The sequence below is a fragment of the Ornithodoros turicata genome, chromosome 2 (genome assembly GCF_037126465.1).
Source record: "Ornithodoros turicata isolate Travis chromosome 2, ASM3712646v1, whole genome shotgun sequence".
Lineage (NCBI taxonomy): Eukaryota > Metazoa > Arthropoda > Arachnida > Ixodida > Argasidae > Ornithodoros > Ornithodoros turicata.
Window position 1 is genome coordinate 108,123,311 of NC_088202.1, and position 20,392 is coordinate 108,143,702.

Below are 20,392 nucleotides of genomic sequence, written 5' to 3' on the forward strand. Positions count from 1 at the left end.
TTACACCAAAACTCGTTCTGGAAAGCATGGTTGTATACTTTCTGCCTTTTCTTTCTTTTTTTTTATCCATTTGATGGATACTGCTGTCCGACAGTTGAGGGCCAAGGCAGGTGCAGTGATGGAACTGCTGCGCCATTTGCGCCAAAGTGCGCCATTTGGGATTGCCTGCGCCACCCTGCGCCGAAAAAGCAATTTTCCCTAATTCTGCGCCACAGCTGCGCCGAACAAAGATGCCCGGGTTCGGACGCATGAAAACGAAACAAAAACCGCGAGCGATGCTCCCGCGCCCTCTCTATTCTCGTGATGCCTCTGGACAGCAAAGCCGAGTCAAGCCGTGTCGTTTCGGCCGAGCCCGCCAAGTCGACGAAGATTCTTAAACTGCCGGGATGTCACTGCTGAACCGAATATTACGTTGTTGTACTTCAAAGAGAAGTTGTGAACAATAAAGCGCACTGTTAGTGCATCAAGTGTTTGCGTCCTGGACGAAAGGTGGCTGTACAAATTTACCGAACATGTGGGCACGCCACGTGCCTGCGATGGAATATTGGCTCGTTTGCATGGGAGTTGTTTTTAAACAACCGCGTTTTAACTAATTGTGGATGGGAATAACTGACGACGCTGATTCCGGAGTTGCCAGCGCCTGTACTATGGATCGCTCCACGCTTTCCGCTACTACGTAACATCGCGCGTGCTCGCAGAGTGTAGGCGCGTAAGGAGAGCGCGAGAAATTGAGCTTTCAGGACTTAAACCGTACGTGCCGATAATTGTTCCCAGGTGTCCTGAACCCCGATATGCATTGCAAACACGACGTATTGCGGTGGGACGCAGTGGGATACATACGGCGGAGGTGCGCCATTCTGTGAAATTCTGCGCCAAATGCAGCTTTTTTGTGCGCCAGCGCCAGCGCCCGTGGGCTCTGAGGCAGTTCCATCACTGCAGGTGGTATTGTATGTCACACACTTACACAAGATGTATGATACTTACGTGGATGCATGATAGTACAATATTTATGATACAAAGAGCTTGCAATTCCATATCTATAGCATACGGTGCAACTAGTAATGGTATAACGGGTGCTGTACAACGTCACATATTTCATCACTGTTGCCTTCGTTTGAGGCTTTTGTGTACCTACATAGTGTGCTGCTTCTGCTAAATATGCATTTCCTTTCTCCTGCACAGAACACGAGAGGACACAGTCAGGTGCATTGTATCAAACTTGACAGATGAAAACTGTATTGAACTGGCAGGGGAGTTGGTAAAGTTCACTCCTATTACAACAGAAGATAATTGTGAGAGCGAGGAAGATGACGAAAATTGGGAAAACTGGCAGCCTGACCCTGTCGGCAATGAGCAAGGTAAAGTCTTCATTTCAAACACATGTGCCACGCTCCTATCCCACATTGCCAAGAACTCTCTAAGAAGTGCTATTTGAGTAGTCAGGGAAAGTAGTCTCTACTGTCCCTAAAATGTCCCCAACTTAAAAAAAAAAATCTAGTGTCTGATGATGTGTATGAAGAGAACTTCTGTCTCTCTCATTTAATATCTAAATGAAAAAGTAAGCATAAATGCTTCAGGCCCTCTGCAGGATGTTACCTACTTACACCAAGATCATCATTCAGATTTACGGTGAAGCTAGCACTACATTGTACACTCCAGGTCTGCTCTCTCTGCTACAGTTGACGTAATTAGGAAACTCTTCATCATCAACAATATAATCCAAAGCCCACTTTCAGGGCCTCATGATACAATGCCCACTTTCGGGAGATCTCGTTCATATGCGGCGATAGTCGAATACCTATAACAGGCATTCCATAGTCGAATACTGTATATGTTGTTAAATTCTCAGAACGTTGAATTCGCGGTTCCGCGGTGCGTTGACCCTGTACAAGGGGTCCCAAGGGCCCTCCACCTTGAAAATCCAGGAAGAAGTTAACAAGAGGTATCACAGCTGGGTAATCACCCATTGCATTTCTCGCTCTTTTGAGTCCTTCTGACTGAGAGGGCTGAGATTACGGGGTCCTTACTCGACTGGCATCGGAGTCACTGGCAAATTGCCTTGTCTCCCGTCATTCCTGTCACCGCATCGAGCAGGTACAGCTTGGGACAAAAGTTCATGGAACACCAGGGTGCCATATTTCTGAATTGGAACAACACCCTAGTAACAAACAGGAATGGACACACATGCTGAGTTGGTGGACAGAGTATACAGTCACCCATTTCTTACTCAGTCTCTTCCTGATAGCTAGCAGGGAGCTGCTCCGATGAAGAAATACGTCAGTACCGTGTTCCGTAAACTTTTGTCCCAAGCTGTACGATTGGCATTCAATGCAGCACAATAGCATGAGAAACTGCATACATAAGTTGCCTCAGCGTCTTGGGTAAAATTTCTTACATATTTCATTCGCATATTTTTCTGTAATTGGTTTGAATATTTCGTGGAACTTTTAACTCGCGAAGAAAAGAGCACTCGCGAATTTCGCGAAAATTAGTTCCTCACGAAAATTACTACTTATAGAGTATTAGGTATTCAATTCGCGAATCGAATGCTTCAAGTGGTTGATATTCGATTTGAGTTCGCCAACTCTAATGTGCTCCAACCTCTAGTTTCAACCATGCCTGAAATTTTCCACTGCCTCTCACGCGTGGAATAGAACCATGGCTCTAGTCTTCCAGTTCCCCAACCCCACAAGAGCACGTAATTATTCCAGAGGCTTTTGATGCAATAATTACACATTGAGCTGCCACTGTTTCGACAAACAGCGCCCAGGAAACCATACATGTCCAGGCAATGTCCACGTGATATCTCGATCTGGACGTTTGAGTATCCCAGGGATTATCTGAGAGCCTGTAGATGTTTCATGTATTTCGTGGCAGGTGTGGTTTGTCCCACTTTTTACACATTCCAAGAATGTCCCAGAGACGTAACTTCGGGATATTTGGATATTCACAGGATGTTCTCAAATCCTCGATTTTAATTAATATTACTGTGTTCTTTGAGAGATGTTGCACTATGCTATCCAATGCAATGCCACATCCTGGGCTATGATATATCAAAATGCTTTTGCCACTCTACATTATGGCTGGGTTTGTGGCAGTACCACATTCATCACAGTACAGCTACACTGTGACCAGCATAAGTGCCGTACCTTGCACAATGCTTGCATTAGTTGCCGTGGGCACTGGGGGAGCCGCAGTAACCTCCATTTGTGAACTGGGTGAAGCATATACTGAAATACAAATTGTTGGGGCATATTCGTCAAGTGTAGTGGGGCGTGAAACATTTGTACCGGTGACGAGGATGCGTCTTCGCGATTCCTGTGCATCTGCATAGAGTCAAAGTATAGCCAACAACTTTCCAGACATCTCTTCCTGTCAAATACTGTGTTTTTAATTCAGGTTATTATCTCCGTAACGTGATTACCTGCTAAGTGGATCTGAAACCAATATGTTTCCCCTGTTGTTCGAAGAATGCTGCGTAAATACACTGCTGTTACTTACTTGTTACAAGCTTTTACTTGTTCACCCTATTCTCACGCTCAGACAAGTTATTTTTGCTTGCTACCAGCACAATGGAAAAGCTACAATTAAATTGATATTCGGAACAAGAGTTTATAAACATCCACCATTCATCCATATATCTCTCGACGATATCCTGGTGACATTCCTGCGACGTTCATTCAGTGCCAAATTCTGCACGCCTCGATCTCCAATGGGTCCCTGGGATCTGCAGGCTGCTTTCTATGAGATATTTAAACATCCTGAGCATACTATCCTGCAGACATATATAGGGCATCTGTTGGTGTCGGAAAAGACCTAAACTCAAGTGTCGTTGTTGGATATCCCATAGGTATCCTGTGGATGTCCAGATATTGCGAACATTTGTGCCATTGTAGGAATGTCCCAGAGATATTAATGGTTTGTTGGGTGCAAGTGGTGCACTTAGCAAATGTTATCCCCGCTACTATGACTCAAATTGCTTGCAGCTCTCCTTGTGGCCTGCTGTATGGCTACAAGTACAGTGAACTTTCATTAAGTCAAACACCGCTTAAGTAGAAATGTAGGCTTAAGTCGAACACCCATGATTTCCCATGTAGCTGCAGTATAGACCATTTCACTGTTTGCAAACGAACAGTGCAAACCAGAAGACCTACAGGGCACAAAACAGGTTAACACATGCTGGCGCTGCATGGAGCTGTCGAAAGGGTCTTTGCAAACAACAGGTGTAACCGGAAAACCAACGGGGCACACATCCAGCTGATGCGCATTGGTGCACCCTGGCGTCACGAAAGGGTCTATACCCATAATGTAAAAAGAACCTGCTTAAGTCGAGGCCATATAACTTGAAATAGTAAATCTCGGTTATAACAGCCCCACTTATAACGAATCTTCGGTTATAACGAATGCCTCACGAACGACCGTCAAAATTTGTATTGAGTCTATGGAAATTGCCCCCGCCTATTATGAACGAATTGCCGGGGAGCCTTCGGTTACTGCGACCGAAAGAGCTCCCTCGACCACTGGAGAAGGCGAGCGCGCGACGTCAGACGCCCGCGGATTTGTCAGGCGCCGCTTGCACGTGACCTCGCTTTGCAGCCAATGCGCTGTCACCATCCGCTGCACGTGCACCCGTTTGGCCGATGATTAAGGCGTCATGGATGCAGGTGAAGCGGGAAACTTTGCGAAACTGCTTCAGAAAAGCTGGATTTGTTCATCAGGCACTGGCTACAGACGCCGATCGTGAAGTGGACTTTAGTGTGCGTGATACCGACACAGAACTTTGGGGCAGAGCAACGGCTGCGAATCTGACTGACGGCTCTCAGTCTTTCGAGGAGTTCGCGACAGCAGATGACGACGCACAAGCCGTCGCGGACTTCAGTGATTCGGACATCATTGCCAACGTGCGCCCGCCGCAAAACGAACTTTCCGATGACGATGATGATGACACAGTGTCTTCCCTCCTTACATTTTAACTACAGCGGAGGCACTCAAGTACGTTGCTTCGCTCCGCGATTTTGTGTACGCGAAGGCGCTCGCCGCGGCCCACCTGGACCATCTCGATGACTTAGAAAACGCCGTGATCTCCACAACTGTGTATAAACAGGCGCCATTAACGATGTATTTTCAATGAACGGCATACATGACTCATGTTTCTTACACTGCTGGCCTTTTGGATCAAATTTTTTGTCCATTCCATTTATAGCGAACTTCGGATATAATGAACGGGTTGCGCGCGACCGTCGAGTTCGTTATAACCGAGATTTACTGTATTGGTTATCCCGAACAGTTATTTCATCCCAAGAAACATTTTTCATACTCATAACTCGAAATTTCTGAAAAAGTAAAAAATGCGAATGCAGCCACCTTATTGACTGAAGAGGTCAAGTAGATCTACGTGTTGTCGACATAATCCATCTAAAGCCGGAGCCAAGCCACTTAGATGCATGTGACCACATGCTGTGGGAACGGGAGACGCTGAAGACTCAGTGAGGTTGGAAATCGGGAATGCATTTTCTGTGTGTGCTGCTGCTGTTTTGGGCGGCATGCCGTTTTCTACATTAAAGCAAAGGGGGCCGAAGACCCTTACACTTGTAAAAAAGTGTGAAGTGATAAAAGCCATTCAAGCAGGTGAGAAATCAAAAGGACAGATTGCTTCAGAGTTTGGAACAAATTTTTTTTTTTCAAACAAGTTTTCAAAAACAAATTTCATCGGCGGCTGGAGATAGTAAAAAAATATGGGATACAATTAATTTGGCACTGAATCGAAGAACTTCTAAAAAAGAAATATCCTCCTTATGCGATTCCTCTGGGAACCTTATCACTGATAAGCGAGATATCGCCGAAATGTTTAACGAGCACTTTGTTAACAGTATTATCAGCTGTCAACATGATGGTCACGGGTTAGAATTGATGCTCCCTTGTCGTAATCCAAATTCTTTCTTCCTTGCTCCAGTTAACGCCATGGAATTAGAAAACATAATTAAAAACCTAAAAGATACAAGATCTGCTGGAGATGATGGTATTCCGGTTTCTATTGTGAAAAGGTATAAACACCTACTCTCCAGTCCACTAACAAAGTTGATCAATCACATGTTTGCGGAAGGTGTGTTTCCTGGGCAGTTGAAAATTGCAAAGGTCACTCCTGTTTTTAAGAAGGGTGACAAGTTATTAGTTGACAATTTTCGTCCAATATCGTTACTCTCAATTTTTAGTAAGATTGTTGAGAAAACCATTCTAACCAGGCTTCAAGAATTCTTTATGCGAGAAAATTTGCTCTCGATTTCACAGTATGGCTTCACAAAAAAGAAGTCTACAGAAATTGCTTTGGTGGATATAGTTGAATACCTGAAACAAAACATTGATAACAAAATTCTAACCCTGGGTATCTTCATCGATCTAACAAAAGCATTCGACCTAATTGATCATACAATTTTATTAAAGAAGCTTGAGTGCTATGGAATTCGTGGTCCTCCGCTCGACTTTTTGCGAAATTATTTAACGGGTAGAAAACAGTATGTCATAATTGATAATGATTACTCATCTTCAAAAAATGTTACGTGTGGCGTACCACAAGGCTCTATTCTGGGCCCATTCTTGTTCCTAGTGTATGTCAACGATCTCGTTGAGGTACTTTCAACCACTACCATATTATATGCGGACGACACAAACATATTTGTTGATGGCATGTCAATAAATGAAATTTTTGAAAAGGCAAACCTAGTTCTTAACAGGCTTTCCCTATGGATGGCGACAAATAAGCTGAAAGTTAATTTAAAAAAGTCGTGTTATATGGTCTTTCACCCCAGGCAGAGGAGGATTGCTCATCAAAATCTTGACATTTGGTACTGTGGCACTCGGCTACAAGCAGTAGATACAGTAAAATTCTTAGGGTTATATCTAGACCCGTGTTTAACATTTAAACCTCATATAAATTTCGTTCGAAAAAAAATCTCACAAGGGTTGTTTGCGTTGTCCCGCCTAAAATATTTAGTTCCTATCAGTGTATCGTTAAATGTTTATTTCGCTCTTATCCATAGTCATATCTCTTATTGTATCGAAGCATATGGTATTACATATAAATCAAATCTTACGCCGCTGTATCTGCTTCAGAAAAAAGCTTTGAGAATTATAATGGGTCTTTCACCATTTGACTCAATTACCTTCGCCTTTCAATTTCTTAATGTTAAAGATGTTTTCTCATTACTCGAGTACAAGTGTCTTCTCTTGATGTATAAACTTCTTCATAACATGGTTAAATCCTCATTAATCTCTATTAGTTATTGCACAGGCCCATATACGTTAAGGAATAACGATTATTGTATTCAACTTCCTCGTCCACGTTCTAATTATGGTTTACATTCATTTAGATATTTCGCAGGCAAAAATTGGAATGAACTTGCATCTGAGGTTAAAAAAGCGACTAGCCTTCATATTTTTAGAAATATGCTCTCAAGCAAGATGTGAGCTAACATATTTTTGTTGTGACTGACACTGTTTCTTCATGTAGGACTGTACTTACAATGTTGTTACTTTTGTTTTGCTCATCTATATATTTAATTTGTATGCACATTTAGCATTACATCAGATTTGCGGGACCGCAATACAGGTTCGCCTAGCGGTCCTACCAAATAACTTGTACACACTGATGGATCAATAAAATAAATCTCTCTCTCTCTCTCTCTCGAACACCGAAGCACATGCTATCGACAGTTCCATCAAAAAAGTCAGTGTACGTTGTGATCAACTGAAGCTTACTGAAGCTCTTACTGGCCAGTGCGACATTTTGGGGGTCAATTTTCAACAGAACCTGAGGCAGGTTTGATAAGTCAAAGCTCCCTTTAAGTCATTCTAAGATACCCTGATAGTGGGTGCTTGAGTTATTGAGAGTTCACTGTACTTTCTTTCGCCAGAGTGAAGTAGTAGTGATTATGTGCTAACAAATGGAAGGTCAAACGTACGACGAACTCTTGCGAATCTGTGATGGTGTTTCTGAGACATACGAAGAAGGCCATACGAAGTCAACAAGAACAAGTTATTTCACTTGTCTGTCCTACAAACAATGCCGCCTTTCAAGATGACTGGCTTCTGGTGTTCGTCATCCTGCCTTGCCAGTCCTTGGGGACTAGTTACTCAGTGGACGCATCTTTGCCAGAAAGGCTACGAGAGGAGCTACGAGACACAGGGATATTTGGCACTAACCTTAGAATTGCTCATTAAAGGACAACGGAAGCGAAATTTGTCCATTGCAAAAAAGGGACCGAACAAGGTGTAAATATTACGTAGAATTATGGTGCCACTACAGTAGAATCTCGGTGATACGAATCTCACCGGGTCGCGGAATAAATTCGTATCAAACGAATTAAACCAAAATAAAAATTGAGGCAAGAAAATAGACAGCGACTGTTCATTTTCCGTTACTGTCAATGAAAGAGGTCGGTTGTAACGCTTTTGTGTCTCCGTTTTTGGCCAATGCTGCCCAAATACGCGAGATGATTCGGAAGACGTAGCACGTGCTTTTCACCCGCGAGTCGCGCGACAATGGTCTAAAGCGAGCGTCTCCTAAAGCAAGCAGGCGTTAGGTGAAGCCGACTTGCGGAATGGTGACGCGTAATGTTGCCACAAGTTGTCCTGATATGTTCCCTCCACGTGTTCTGGGGTTCTGGTAGCTGTTTTCAGACAGAGCGATGTCACACAGCTTTGCGGTTTATTGTTGCGGGGGGGGGGGGGGGGTAAAAAGGTCAAAACAGAGATAAGGTGATAAGGTTCCGGGTCGTTCAATCCCTTTGATCTTATCTCCACCACCAAAAGGAAAGTCATTGCTTGCATTGCGCTACATGATGTAAGGGAGTTCGTGGTGAGGATCGCCCTCCCTTTTCGAAAGACGCAGCAGCATGACTCGCGCGCTCTCGCGTCACGGGGGAACGACCTCTGTCGCATCCTCGGCTCATTCGTATCATCCGTAAGGGCAAGATAACGCGTTCGTATCATCCGAACTCTAATACATGGGAGGAATAGGCATTCCAGCCGGGACCGGAAAAGAATTCGTATCATCCGTTGAATAAGAGGTAAACTGATGTTCTGAGGCTGGAATCCAGAAGATGTCCCAAGCAGCACAATGTACTGAAAGTCGAGTGCAATAGGGGTGGACGGTATGTGTCTTATCGATGTTCCTTAGTTTCACGAGTCGGTTCAAGGCTTTCCACCTACCCGTCCACCCCTATTGCACCCGACTTTCAGTACATTTTGCTGCTTGGGGTGGGTTCGATCCCTACAGCTGGCTAACCTTTTCAGTGACTTTCATCTTTCATCGTATCATCCGTGATCGCATCACCGAGATTCTACTGTAGTATTTTGCGAGTACGTTGTACAGATGGGCATACTTTTGACGATTACGAGCGCGTTGGGCCGCCCACCCGACACGATCGCCCATGGAGCGCGCCCGCTGCCACAAAGCATTGCGGGAAAATCTGAGGAGCGCGTGACGTCAAATGTCTCTCGAGCTCCATGTGCGGCTGCCCGGTGAACGGGATAAACACGGCGAATTCCGAATAACGCCTGAAGATGTTCGATTCGGAGATCTCGTGGAAGTCTGAAGGCGATATATCCTATGAGAGATGGGTTCGTACATGCTTCTTCGTCTTTCTTTCTTTCCCCGCAGCGGGAATCAGACGTACGCCGAAACGCCAAGTGGAGGTAAAAATTTGTGCCTTCCGTTTTCGTGAAAATACAGACGGGGCCGCTCCTTCTTTCAGTCTGATGTACTTCGTTGACAAACCAAGGATAATGAGCACCTCTGGATTAGTTTTGAACCATTCGTCAACTATATATCTGCGCACTCCTTGTCTTGTTTCACCTGTCTGCAAGTAAGCATAGACGGATTCGCGGCGAGAATAAGATTCCTATCGTTCGGAAACAATTGAAGCATGACAGTCATAAAAAAACTCAGACATCGGCGGAATTTGAACTTCGCATCTCTGGATTGCCAGTCAAGCGCCAATGGCCAATACGGCCACTGAAACAACCACAGACCGGTAGAGCATGTTTGTTCTGAAACATATCCCAGCCGAACGCAAGGTAAGACAGCCAGCAATGTAAGCAGCAAAGCCCTCACCCCTATAGAGAATGAGATCACCTTCCTTCGGATGGATTTTGGGGGGCCAGCCTCGGTAGTGTTGTCTTTGTTATAAACGTCAGTCGATGTTTGCCGCTATGTTTGTGCTGTCTGTCCGTGTGTCGATCGTGCAAGGAACATTATATCCTCGCGTTGCTGAAAGGAAGTCGGCAACATGCTGTAGCACAGCCAGGAAAGACTTCACAAGCATGTACAATTTTTCTTGTCGCGAAAATCAACATCCATTCACAAAACAACCGCCAAATGAAGGTCAGGAACTCCAACAGGAGAGACAACGTGCGTCACTTCCGTGGTCTGCTACGGCGGCGCGGCGGCGTTCACCAGGGGCTCAAAGTGCTCCGCGGCCGAATTTTATATCGCGATTGTGGCGGCATTTCAACTAATATACGTAATTCTAATACTATTCTAATACTAATAATATAATTCTAATACTAATACGTACGTTCCGGATTGTTTTGGTACACATCGCAATATGAGGCAAACAGCTTTGCAGCTTATTTTCGCTTCCGTCGCCCTTTAATGATGTGATGCTGTTATAGAGTATGCAGTATTTCTGTATACCCCTTCATCAAGAGATTTCCTTAGAAGTTACCCAGACAGACATTCCTGAGCCTGCACATAATGCATTATCAGGTGCGAAACACACCATGTTTTACGAACAACAACAACAACAACTTTATTTTCGGCCTTGGAAACTATGTAGTATGTAGTGAATTTTTCCATTTTGTAACTTTTCTTTGCAGTGCAAGTGTCAAAAGGAGTACGCACTTCAGACATAGTGAGCATGCTGGTAAACATTTATGGAAGCAAAGAACTCTTTGCAAGCGAGTATGAGTCCCTCCTGGCGCAAAGGCTGCTTTTCACCTGCAGCCTTGACACTGAACGTGAGGTACGATACCTGGAGTGCCTCAAGCTGCGCTTTGGAGAGTCCCTGCTTCATTCCTGCGAAGTCATGCTTCGGGACGTTGCGGACTCAAAGCGACTCAACGCACACCTATCCTCAGGAGAACTTCCTGCATATCATGCTGGGGTGAGAACTTCTTTCTGCATAATGTATTAAGAGAAATGCAGAGAGAGAAATTATTACCCAGTCTAGGAGCTGCTGCTGCTGCTGCTGTATCTCATTGTTTTCTAAGCTGTGCGCAGCTTTAGAGGACAACTGTGCTAAAAATGGTGTTGGAGGTATCGGGTCACTTAAATCAGCTACCAGATTGTCTTTCCATCTAATGGCTTTTCAAGATAAATGGCAAGAATCAACTAAGTGCATTTCTAAGAAGGCTGCGCTCTGACAAATTTGGCAGTATCCCATATACCAACGATGACCTACAGTATTGTTACTCTGACATAGCATAGGACATCTTATTGCCAGCTAAACTCTGCGAATGAATGCATTTTTTATAGCTGTCAACCAAGATGGTTTCTTTACTGCTTGTACATGTATTCCTCAAGGAATATGCATCACACAGGTTCCAAGATCAACTATTGCTCTTGCAACATTGATGATCTCGTGAAAGCTGAGACTCCAGCTCCATTTGTTTTCGGCTCTCAAAGTGAAAGTCATTGTGAATTGTGACTTGCTCCTAACGCCTTCCACCCAAGCGCCGATCTGTCCTGGCATGTAGTGTGTGTGCACCATCAGGTCCCTCCTCACTTTGTTTTGTTAAATAAGACCTTAAACACTTTAATGTGAAAGGACGTGCCTCAGGACAATATTTTTTAACAGAGGCTGTTCCTCTACTGGGTTAAAAAGCTTACGACTTTTTGCAGCTCAGAACTGTGATTATGCCAGATATTTGTGATTCTATCAGAGTTGTTCTTGAAGTTACATTCTTTGAACCAACTGGCTTGTAGTATCAGACTGAATACCAAAATTGTGCACTGAAATATTTGTGTGATTAATGAAGCAACTCTTATTCAATTGAATGATGGCAGTTGAAGTATACAACTCAGCATTGTGATGCTAGTGTTTTGTTTGTCCTTCAATGTTTAGCTGCCTCATCGACTACAACACAACTCTTATTTCATACTTAGAGGCCTTAATGCATTATAATTCTGGCTTGTTGCAAGGCTATTTCAAACAAACTGAAATTTAAAGTGAAGATTGCAGTTGATAGACTGATGATAACTTGATAAGCCAATGGTGAGAGGTGCCTATGTAAAACACTTTCATGGTTACTCATGTTGACGTTTGCCATTGGTTATGTGAGCATCACCAATACAAAAAGGGACGCAGGTAAAGATTGTAGAGAAACGCAAGCAGAAATACAGATTAGCCTGGTTTCGACTCACAAATGAGGAGATTTCAGAAAGTTCATCTCACTTCTGCGTTTCACTTCTATTTTCAGGAGTTTGAAGTTTCCGCTGTGGTCATCTCGGCACAATTTTGGCCAACATTAACAGAAGAGAAGCTTGTTTTACCACCTGAAGTTCAGAATGCCCTTGACAATTACACCAAGGCCTTCGAAACTATAAAAGGCAACCGAACACTCCAGTGGAAACCACACCTTGGACAAGTAGAACTAGAGGTTGAAATAGGCAACAAAGTTCTTACTTTCTCAGTGTCACCTATTCATGCAACTATCATATACCATTTCCAAGAAAAATGTAAGTAATTTTCTGTTGGAAACTCATTCACTCCAAAGGCAGGTCAAGAACAGAAATATGTTTGAGAGCATGCATGTATTTATGGTGGCCATATGCACCTTTCTCACATGAGCAAAGGTGTACAGTAGTCCCTCGTTAATGTGGATACTTTCGTCCCCGACCAAATCGTCCATATTATCGAATACCAAGGAAATAACGAAAACAATGCTGGAGGTTTATTGGAAAAAAATCCCGAATTAGTGCCTGCTTGAAGGTATACTTCTTTGCACATTAGCAAAACGTCAGCAATACATAAAGCCTGCTGCCGCTTGAGCCACAGTCGACATGACCGTTGGCTTGGTGTTGCTGAAGTCATCAACGCCACAGCCTGACAAGTTGCCTTGAAAACTGTACGACCTCTCTGCTCGTAAGCTACCAAGCGACTGCAATATGTTTAACTAAAGGCGGAACTTCTTGCACCAAGATCAATTGCCTGTGGACGTGTTCGGAACAGTCATGACGTCATACACGATTTTCCAGGCTCTTCGTGTCCGCAAATAACCCCCATGCCTCTTATAGTTTTTCTGGGCGGTTTCAAAGGAGAGGGCACAGCTCCCTGAACAATGGAACGTCCTACTTTAAAAAATTACCCTGTAGAATGTGGGGAGAGGCTTGCCCTCCAAACTGATACCGTACATAATAACGAGACAAAAATACATGGACTACATATGGTTTATACGTTGCTGGGCCGTCCATTGTCCGAAAAGCGAGTTTCCATATTAACAAGAGGAAACTGCATTGAAAAAGTTTGGACACCACAAAAATCGTCCATAATTTGAGTTGTCCATATTAACGAGCCACGACTGCATTCAGTTTCTGCTCAGGGAGTAAACAGCAATGTGTACTTATCTACATGTCCTTCCTTATCGCACCTAAGGTCCTCTTACCCCATACCTCTTCCGCTGTCAATACCCACTGTATCCAACAACCAGAACCAACAAATGTAACCCCCAATACAACAACCTAATGAAAAGTAACTATTCTGAGGTTGGGACACGCAAGCTGACACGCAAAACACGAGTCTCAAGGTACCTAAGAACATGAAATATCTAAGTATAGCAGCCTTCCAGACACTGGAGGGCATTGAACCTGGTACTAATCAAGAAGCGAAGATTCGATTGCTGCCACTGACTGGCTTTTTTAGTGACTGACGTATTTTTATTATTACATCAATCTAGGTTTTGACTGTATTGTGCAAACAAGATGGCTGTTATATGTGCTGCAATACATTGAAATATTTACAGCACGGTGGACTCTAGACGAACTTAGCAGCGTGACACATGTGACGAACACAGTACTGCGGCGCAAACTTGCCCTGTGGCAGAGTCAGGGACTAATACGAGAAGAGGAAGTAGGATTATTTGTGCTTGTGGAAGATGGTCAACCTGCAGCCCCTAATGTTGAAGTTGAGGAGGAAGATGATGAAGAGGCACAATCTGTTACTGCATCCACACAAGATCAGAAGGAAAGTGACTTGCAGGTACGGTAATACACAATACACGAATGCAGAACTTTGCACTAACTTGAATTATTTTTGTTTCAGATGTACTGGTCATATATCATTGGCATGCTGACAAATCTGGAAGCATTGACCTTGGAACGAATCCACACCATGTTGAAAATGTTTGCCATGCAGACGCCCAGCACGGCACAGCTGACAGTTCAGGAACTCCGGCAGTTCCTCGACAGTCAGGTATCAAAGCAAAAACTACTATATTCCGGCGGCCAATACAAACTGCCAAAATCTGATACTGTTTGAATTTGTAAATAAAATTGTTTCCTTGTGTACTGTGTAACTGAAATATTATGATTATGATTAAGATTATGATTATAGAAACTCCCACAGTTCAAAGCGACACCAAGCACTCTGGGATTTTCTGAACTCGTCTGTTGACGAGGTCCGCGAGCGCCGCTCCGCCCTTCCGCGTGACGGAGAAGAGCGAATAAGCTTGCGGAGCGCAGTCTGATTCGCTCTTCTCAGTCACGTACGTGCTGTACACGGACACCACACTCACCCCGCTACGACGTCGGCGTTCCTTCAAAATGGGGCTTCTAGTGCTATTGGGGACGAGCGCGATCGGTGGCGCCCCTCCCGCGGCGGCGGAGCGAACTGCACAGTGTGGATGTAACGCCGTTCGCCAGCTTCCCGACGCACGTTTAGTTGAGTTTTATAATGTTCTTCAGCGGAGGACAGCCCTGAACGTTGCCTGTCGCGAAGCGTGGGTATACGACAGAGTCAAATGAACATTAAATTCGTAATGAGTGTGTTCCTGATGGAAGAATGAGTATATTCCTGTTTAAATTTATGCGCGCTACACAGGTGCGCGTGTGATGCAGTGCTGTTACGGACGGGATTTGCCTTCCAGTTTCCCTATACGATTCCCACACTAGCTTACAGCTCTCAGCAAAGGACGTCGACTTGTTTTTGATCAAGGGAAATGTTGTAGGCTTAGAAGGGAAACTGCGAAGAACCTTTAAGCAGTTCGCTAGTGTGCTTGATGAGACGTGTAGCATTTCATTGCCTGAGCCATGGCCAGAACTCTCGGCAGAGCCTTTTTAGTGCAACAATAATGGCAGCCTTTGCAGACGACACAATTGCGCTTTTGACGGGAACAAAAGTAAAACATAAAAGAATACGCTACCGCTCACTTACTTCTATTAGAGTCACGACATAGGGGTACAGAGTATCGCATTCCTTTTCCGCGCCGGAGCCGCCGTTCGGTGTCCGCGAGTGGGCCGATCGTGTCACGTGGTTTCTCCTTCCAAGAACGCCCCATCTATGTTGAGTCCCCTCCATCGAAAGCCGGTTTCCTCAGTTGCGAGCTGGCTCGACTGCGCGCTGTTCTGTGGCGGAGAAGGGTGAGATTGGCGTCCCATTAATACGTAACGCAGCCGCGCCGGACCCAAGATGGCGGTATCGCTCGCCAGCGTGGCGACTACTTTGCTCCCTATTTAGTGACTCTAACTTCTATTTGTCTTATCGCACTTAATGAAAGAATAAACCAATTTAAAAGCGATAAAACCCCAGTGCTGGGTAAAAGGACAAAAGACAGACTAGGACTGAAACAGGTAATTAGTGGAAAATTTAAAAGAATAGGGGTATAGTGTACAAATGACTCGCGCTACTTCTTTTTCGTCACTTTCACACGCGACAGGCTTCCGCATTCACCACATGGTGGTCCAAAGTTTGTGCAAAACAGATGACAGTGCTGGACAAGATGGCCCACAACCAGGTGAGCGCGCACATCGAACAGCGAAATGTCATGAAGTGTGTCGTGAATGAAGGTCATCCGAAATTCACAGAAGACTTCAGGCTCAGTATGACCACGATACACTTAGCCGCAGCAAAGCGTGTGAGTGCTGGAAACGTTACGAGATGGCCGTACGTCAGTGCAGGACGATCCCGGCCGTGGCGGCTCAGAGCCCAGTGTCAGAGTTCCTGGGAACATCCTTCTGGGACAAGGCGGGCGTTGTTCATGTTGATTTTCTGCCCAGTGGTTCCACTATCAATAGTGCATATTACTGCCAGGTTCTCAGGGATGTGCATAAGGTGCTGAAGCAAAAGTGGTCGGGCCTCATCACCAAAGGAGTCCTCGTCCTACAGGACAATGCACGCTCGCATACCGCGCATCTCACGACACGCACCTTACAGGAATTTGACTGGGAGTGGCTGCCACATCCCCTTACAGTCGAGACCTCGCCCCCAGCGTTTTCCATCTCTTCGGGCCACTGAAGGCGTTCCTTGGAGGCCGCCACTTCAGCTGCGACGACGAGGTCGAGAATGCGGTCCGATCATGGCTGCTACGCGCCGCTAATGATTTCTACGCTGCTGCCATCCAAGCCCTCGTGAAACGCTGGGATAAGTGCAGTTGGAGATTACGTTGAAAAATAAAACTAATTTCTCGCCTGTAAGTTCGTTTTACTTTTGCGAAAAATGGAAAGTCCTGGTTTGACTTGAACACCCCTCGTACATAAAGCTCTAAGCATTATGGGTTAGATGTTTTTGCAAAACGGAAATCACTTAGTGCCTTAGTAAGGAAAGTAAAAACACGAAAAGAACCGGGTCGCAAAATTAAAGATGAGAATAAGTATAGTGATTGTAATGAGCGTGGGCTGTACAAGTTGTCACTAAAATGTACATAGGTCAGACGACCACAGGTGCCTTAACTTTATACTAGGCTGAGAACATCCGACTAATTTGAAGAAAACTTGGGGGTGCACACGGAAAATAGACCTCTACCGGAGAAACGTCATCATGACGTTGGTAGACAGACTGAAACTGGAACAAATCGGAAGGGGAGGGTTGGGTTCAACGAATGGACACTCGTTCGCTGCCTCCTATTGAAAGAAAAGTAGGACCGAAGGTCGCGTCCCTTTCATGGACCATCGTAATCCCCTCAAGTCCATGGCTTTCGGGCGCGACCTTGTTCGCCCCTAACTTCCAGCGTAGTTCAACTCTACCAAATTGGTGGGGCTGCCGAACACTATGACGTCATTTGTTTATAAACAGGTAGAGGTCTATTGTGTAGAAGTAGGATGCATAGCGCGGCGTTTCGAGCCCTCAAAACTCACGATCACAATCATCAGATAAGGCGTGTGCGCGGGCCTTGTTACGAACTGACGTGAAGGTCGACATGGCGTATCGGTGAGCTCGATCATGCCGCATATTAGTGCACTTGTAGTGGAGGCGGTCTCCCTCTACATGAGTCCCGACCGGCGATGATGGTATGCCACGGAGAGGCGGTGACGGTGGCCTATCTCCATGGCCGCGCCAGTGTAACTGAAGCCGGTGCTCCAGGCGCGTGGCAATCTTCGTCGTTGTCCACGGCCCGCTAAAGTGCTCCCTCCTCAGACGCGGAGCGGCGAGAAAGGAGAACGATGAACCATGCACGTCTAAACCGGAGAGAGAGAGCAAGACCGACCGTAAATGACGCGCACTGCTGGACATTTTCACGGCACGGCACGGCACGCGTGGCAGGAAGAGGTCGATGAGTGGCGAAGTCGTTGAAGCCGTGGTCGGGCGTGGAGTCTGTGTCTGGGGTGCCGCAACCGGCACGGGAGCGAGAGCTCCTATGGTCCCAGGAAGCGAGGCCGCGTAGCCGTGAGGACTGCCGAGACGCCGGCTGCCGCGACTGCCGAAACCGGCAGGCGAGCACGTTGCTCAGGTGTCGCGGCCGGCAGCAGGTGCGCGTCGAGATGCAGGATGAATGAAATGAAGCAGTGGGCAGTGGGTCGTCAGTGTGCCGGAGGCCGTGGATAGCGCAGGTCGGTCCCTGGAAGCCGTGAAGCGATGCTCGGTGGGCGGATGCGATGATCAGTGAGCGGTCGGGTAATTGCGTGGTCGGTCGGGTCGGTAGCGGATCGGAAGCGTGGACAGAAGCGGGACGGGAGCGGTCGGCGTGTTGAAGAGCGGTCGTGATGTCGAGTAATGGCGGGTGGCTTCCAGGAATAGCGTGTCGTGGTAGTGCTGGTCGATGGTGCCGTCAGAAATTTGGGATGGTGAAGGGCCGAATTGCTCCGAACTTGATGTTCATCGTTCGGGTCACCAAATGTAGTGGAGGTGGTCTCCCTCTACATGAGTCCCGACCGGCGATGATGGTATGCCACGGAGAGGCGATGACGGTGGCCTATTTCCATGGCCGCGCCGGTGGAACTGAAGCCGGTGCTCCAGGCACGTGGCCATCTTCGTCGTTGTCCACGGCCCGCTACACACTCACCGGATAATATCACACTGACAAACAGAGCAAACGTGCTGTTATCTGGTGAGTGCGATAAAATGCGGCATGATCAAGCTCACCGATACGCTATGTCGACCTTCACGTGAGTTCGCAGCAGGGCCCGAATACGCCTTATCAGATGATTGTGATCGTGAGTTTCGAAGGCGCGAAACGCCGAGCTATGGTAGGATGTGAGCCTCTGTTCAAAAAAGCTACTGTACTGTTCAAAAGTAAAAAAATAAGGGGCTTTGCTGGTCAGAGAGGCAAAAGAGATAAAAAGGTTAGGGATGAATTCCGCAAGCAGGCCGTCAATAACTTTATCTAAGAAGATCGATAACTTCGTTTCGGGAAAGAAGGATCCGGTCGTACACGTGGAAACTCTTACACGAGAAGGGGAGGGCAGTAGAATATCAATAGGTCTCAGTTTCATGAAGAAAAAAACAACCACCACCTTGGTTGGCAGTTCCGTGCAGTCGTCGTGTGTCTTTTACTTGTTCTGTCCTTTCTACTTTTTACGAGCAGTGAGGTTTTATCGCCTTTAAATGGATTACCAACCTGCCCATATTTTAACGTTATTCAATAAACCAATGTTTCAGTTTGTGCTGCTCAAACGCTCAATTCCTTCTCGCCTCAATGTAACCAAGAACGCGAGGTGGCTATATGCGTTACGCCCTCCACAGTCATCGGAATGCATGGACGAGTCGTTTCTTAACATCACATCAATGGCTCCTCTAGGTTAGGTTAGAGCTCGCCCCCTGCCCCTCCTTCCGCGAGGGGCTCCGACGCCCGTGTCCTCGAGTGGCATATTGGAAGGGCCACGTGAACTGTATCTGGACTCTCAATATGGCGCAAGACAGCTCTCCAGCATGGCGTCGCCGCCGGAAACATACGCCGCCGCCGAAGTTGGAAAGAGGGTGAATAAGGATTGTTTGAAATTCGTCTGCATTCCAATGAGTGCCTGCCGTCCTAAGAACGATAACCATAGACGAAGTTGGAAACAGTATGGATGTGGATTGGAACGTGGTGAAAGTACAGGTATTGTTTGCCCATTGGATATGAGCGTTGCTGGCGTATGGAACAAACACCTTTGAGCGAAGTTGCCAAGCAACGGATACGGTACTGTAGTGGACTGAGATGAAGATGAGCACACGGTCCGCACGTCAGCTGCTGTGCCGTTCCAGTTCAGTCCCCGATTGGCGCCTGCCGAATAAAGATGTTTTTGTTGACCACACTCGGTCATTGCTGACTATTACAATTGGCGACGAGGATCAACTCATCTATGTTCTTGGAGAAGAAATGTAAAAGTCAGCTGGAAGGGCTGTCATTTTTGTTAGAAGCATTTTTTACTGACGCATATACTGTCAAAATATTGGGTACGACTGGATCGCTGCTCTTCTGATTCATTTGAACAAGATGTTTTTGTCACCGAGAGCTTCCCTGACTTCCAGGGAACCCTTGAAAGGTTGTTGAAGAAGTACCCAGAACTGTTCAGACAAGTTTGAGGAAGATGCACGAACAACACGGTTCTTCAGTACGTCTCCAATACACCTTCAGTACATCATTAGTACATCTTCAGTACATGCTGGATAGCCATCCGAAGTTCTGCAAGGAGCGTCCTATACCGTCCGCACTGCTGTGGAACGAGACTTGGAGAGATAAGTTCGGAATGGAGTACTGTCACCCGTAGAAAGTTTCATCCAGGGCTACATAGATTGTCGTTGTTTCCAAATTATAAATGGTGCTGTCCGAGTATGTGGTTATTTCAGCGTGACAGTCAATCCACAACTAGACATATTGCACAGTACCGTGTTCCTCGTCCAGAAGAGCTATTCGCAAAATTGAATGGATGCGTGATCTAAGCTGGACCTGTCTGAAGCATGCACTCAGATGGATCTGAGTG

General features: G+C 45.9%; 1 protein-coding gene across 1 annotated transcript in view; it reads left to right on the top strand.

Annotated features, from left to right (window-relative positions):
- The window catches only part of LOC135385934 (anaphase-promoting complex subunit 2-like), a 29,439-nt gene extending 14,878 nt beyond the window's left edge, over positions 1 to 14,561 (top strand). The window contains exons 9-13 of the mRNA XM_064615564.1: positions 1,183 to 1,358; positions 10,876 to 11,162; positions 12,478 to 12,736; positions 14,020 to 14,255; positions 14,319 to 14,561. Of these exons, the coding sequence (XP_064471634.1) occupies positions 1,183 to 1,358; positions 10,876 to 11,162; positions 12,478 to 12,736; positions 14,020 to 14,255; positions 14,319 to 14,534 (1,174 nt within the window). The 3' untranslated portion in view covers positions 14,535 to 14,561. The remainder of the gene's footprint in view (positions 1 to 1,182; positions 1,359 to 10,875; positions 11,163 to 12,477; positions 12,737 to 14,019; positions 14,256 to 14,318) is intronic.
- The last annotated feature ends 5,831 nt before the right edge of the window (positions 14,562 to 20,392 follow it).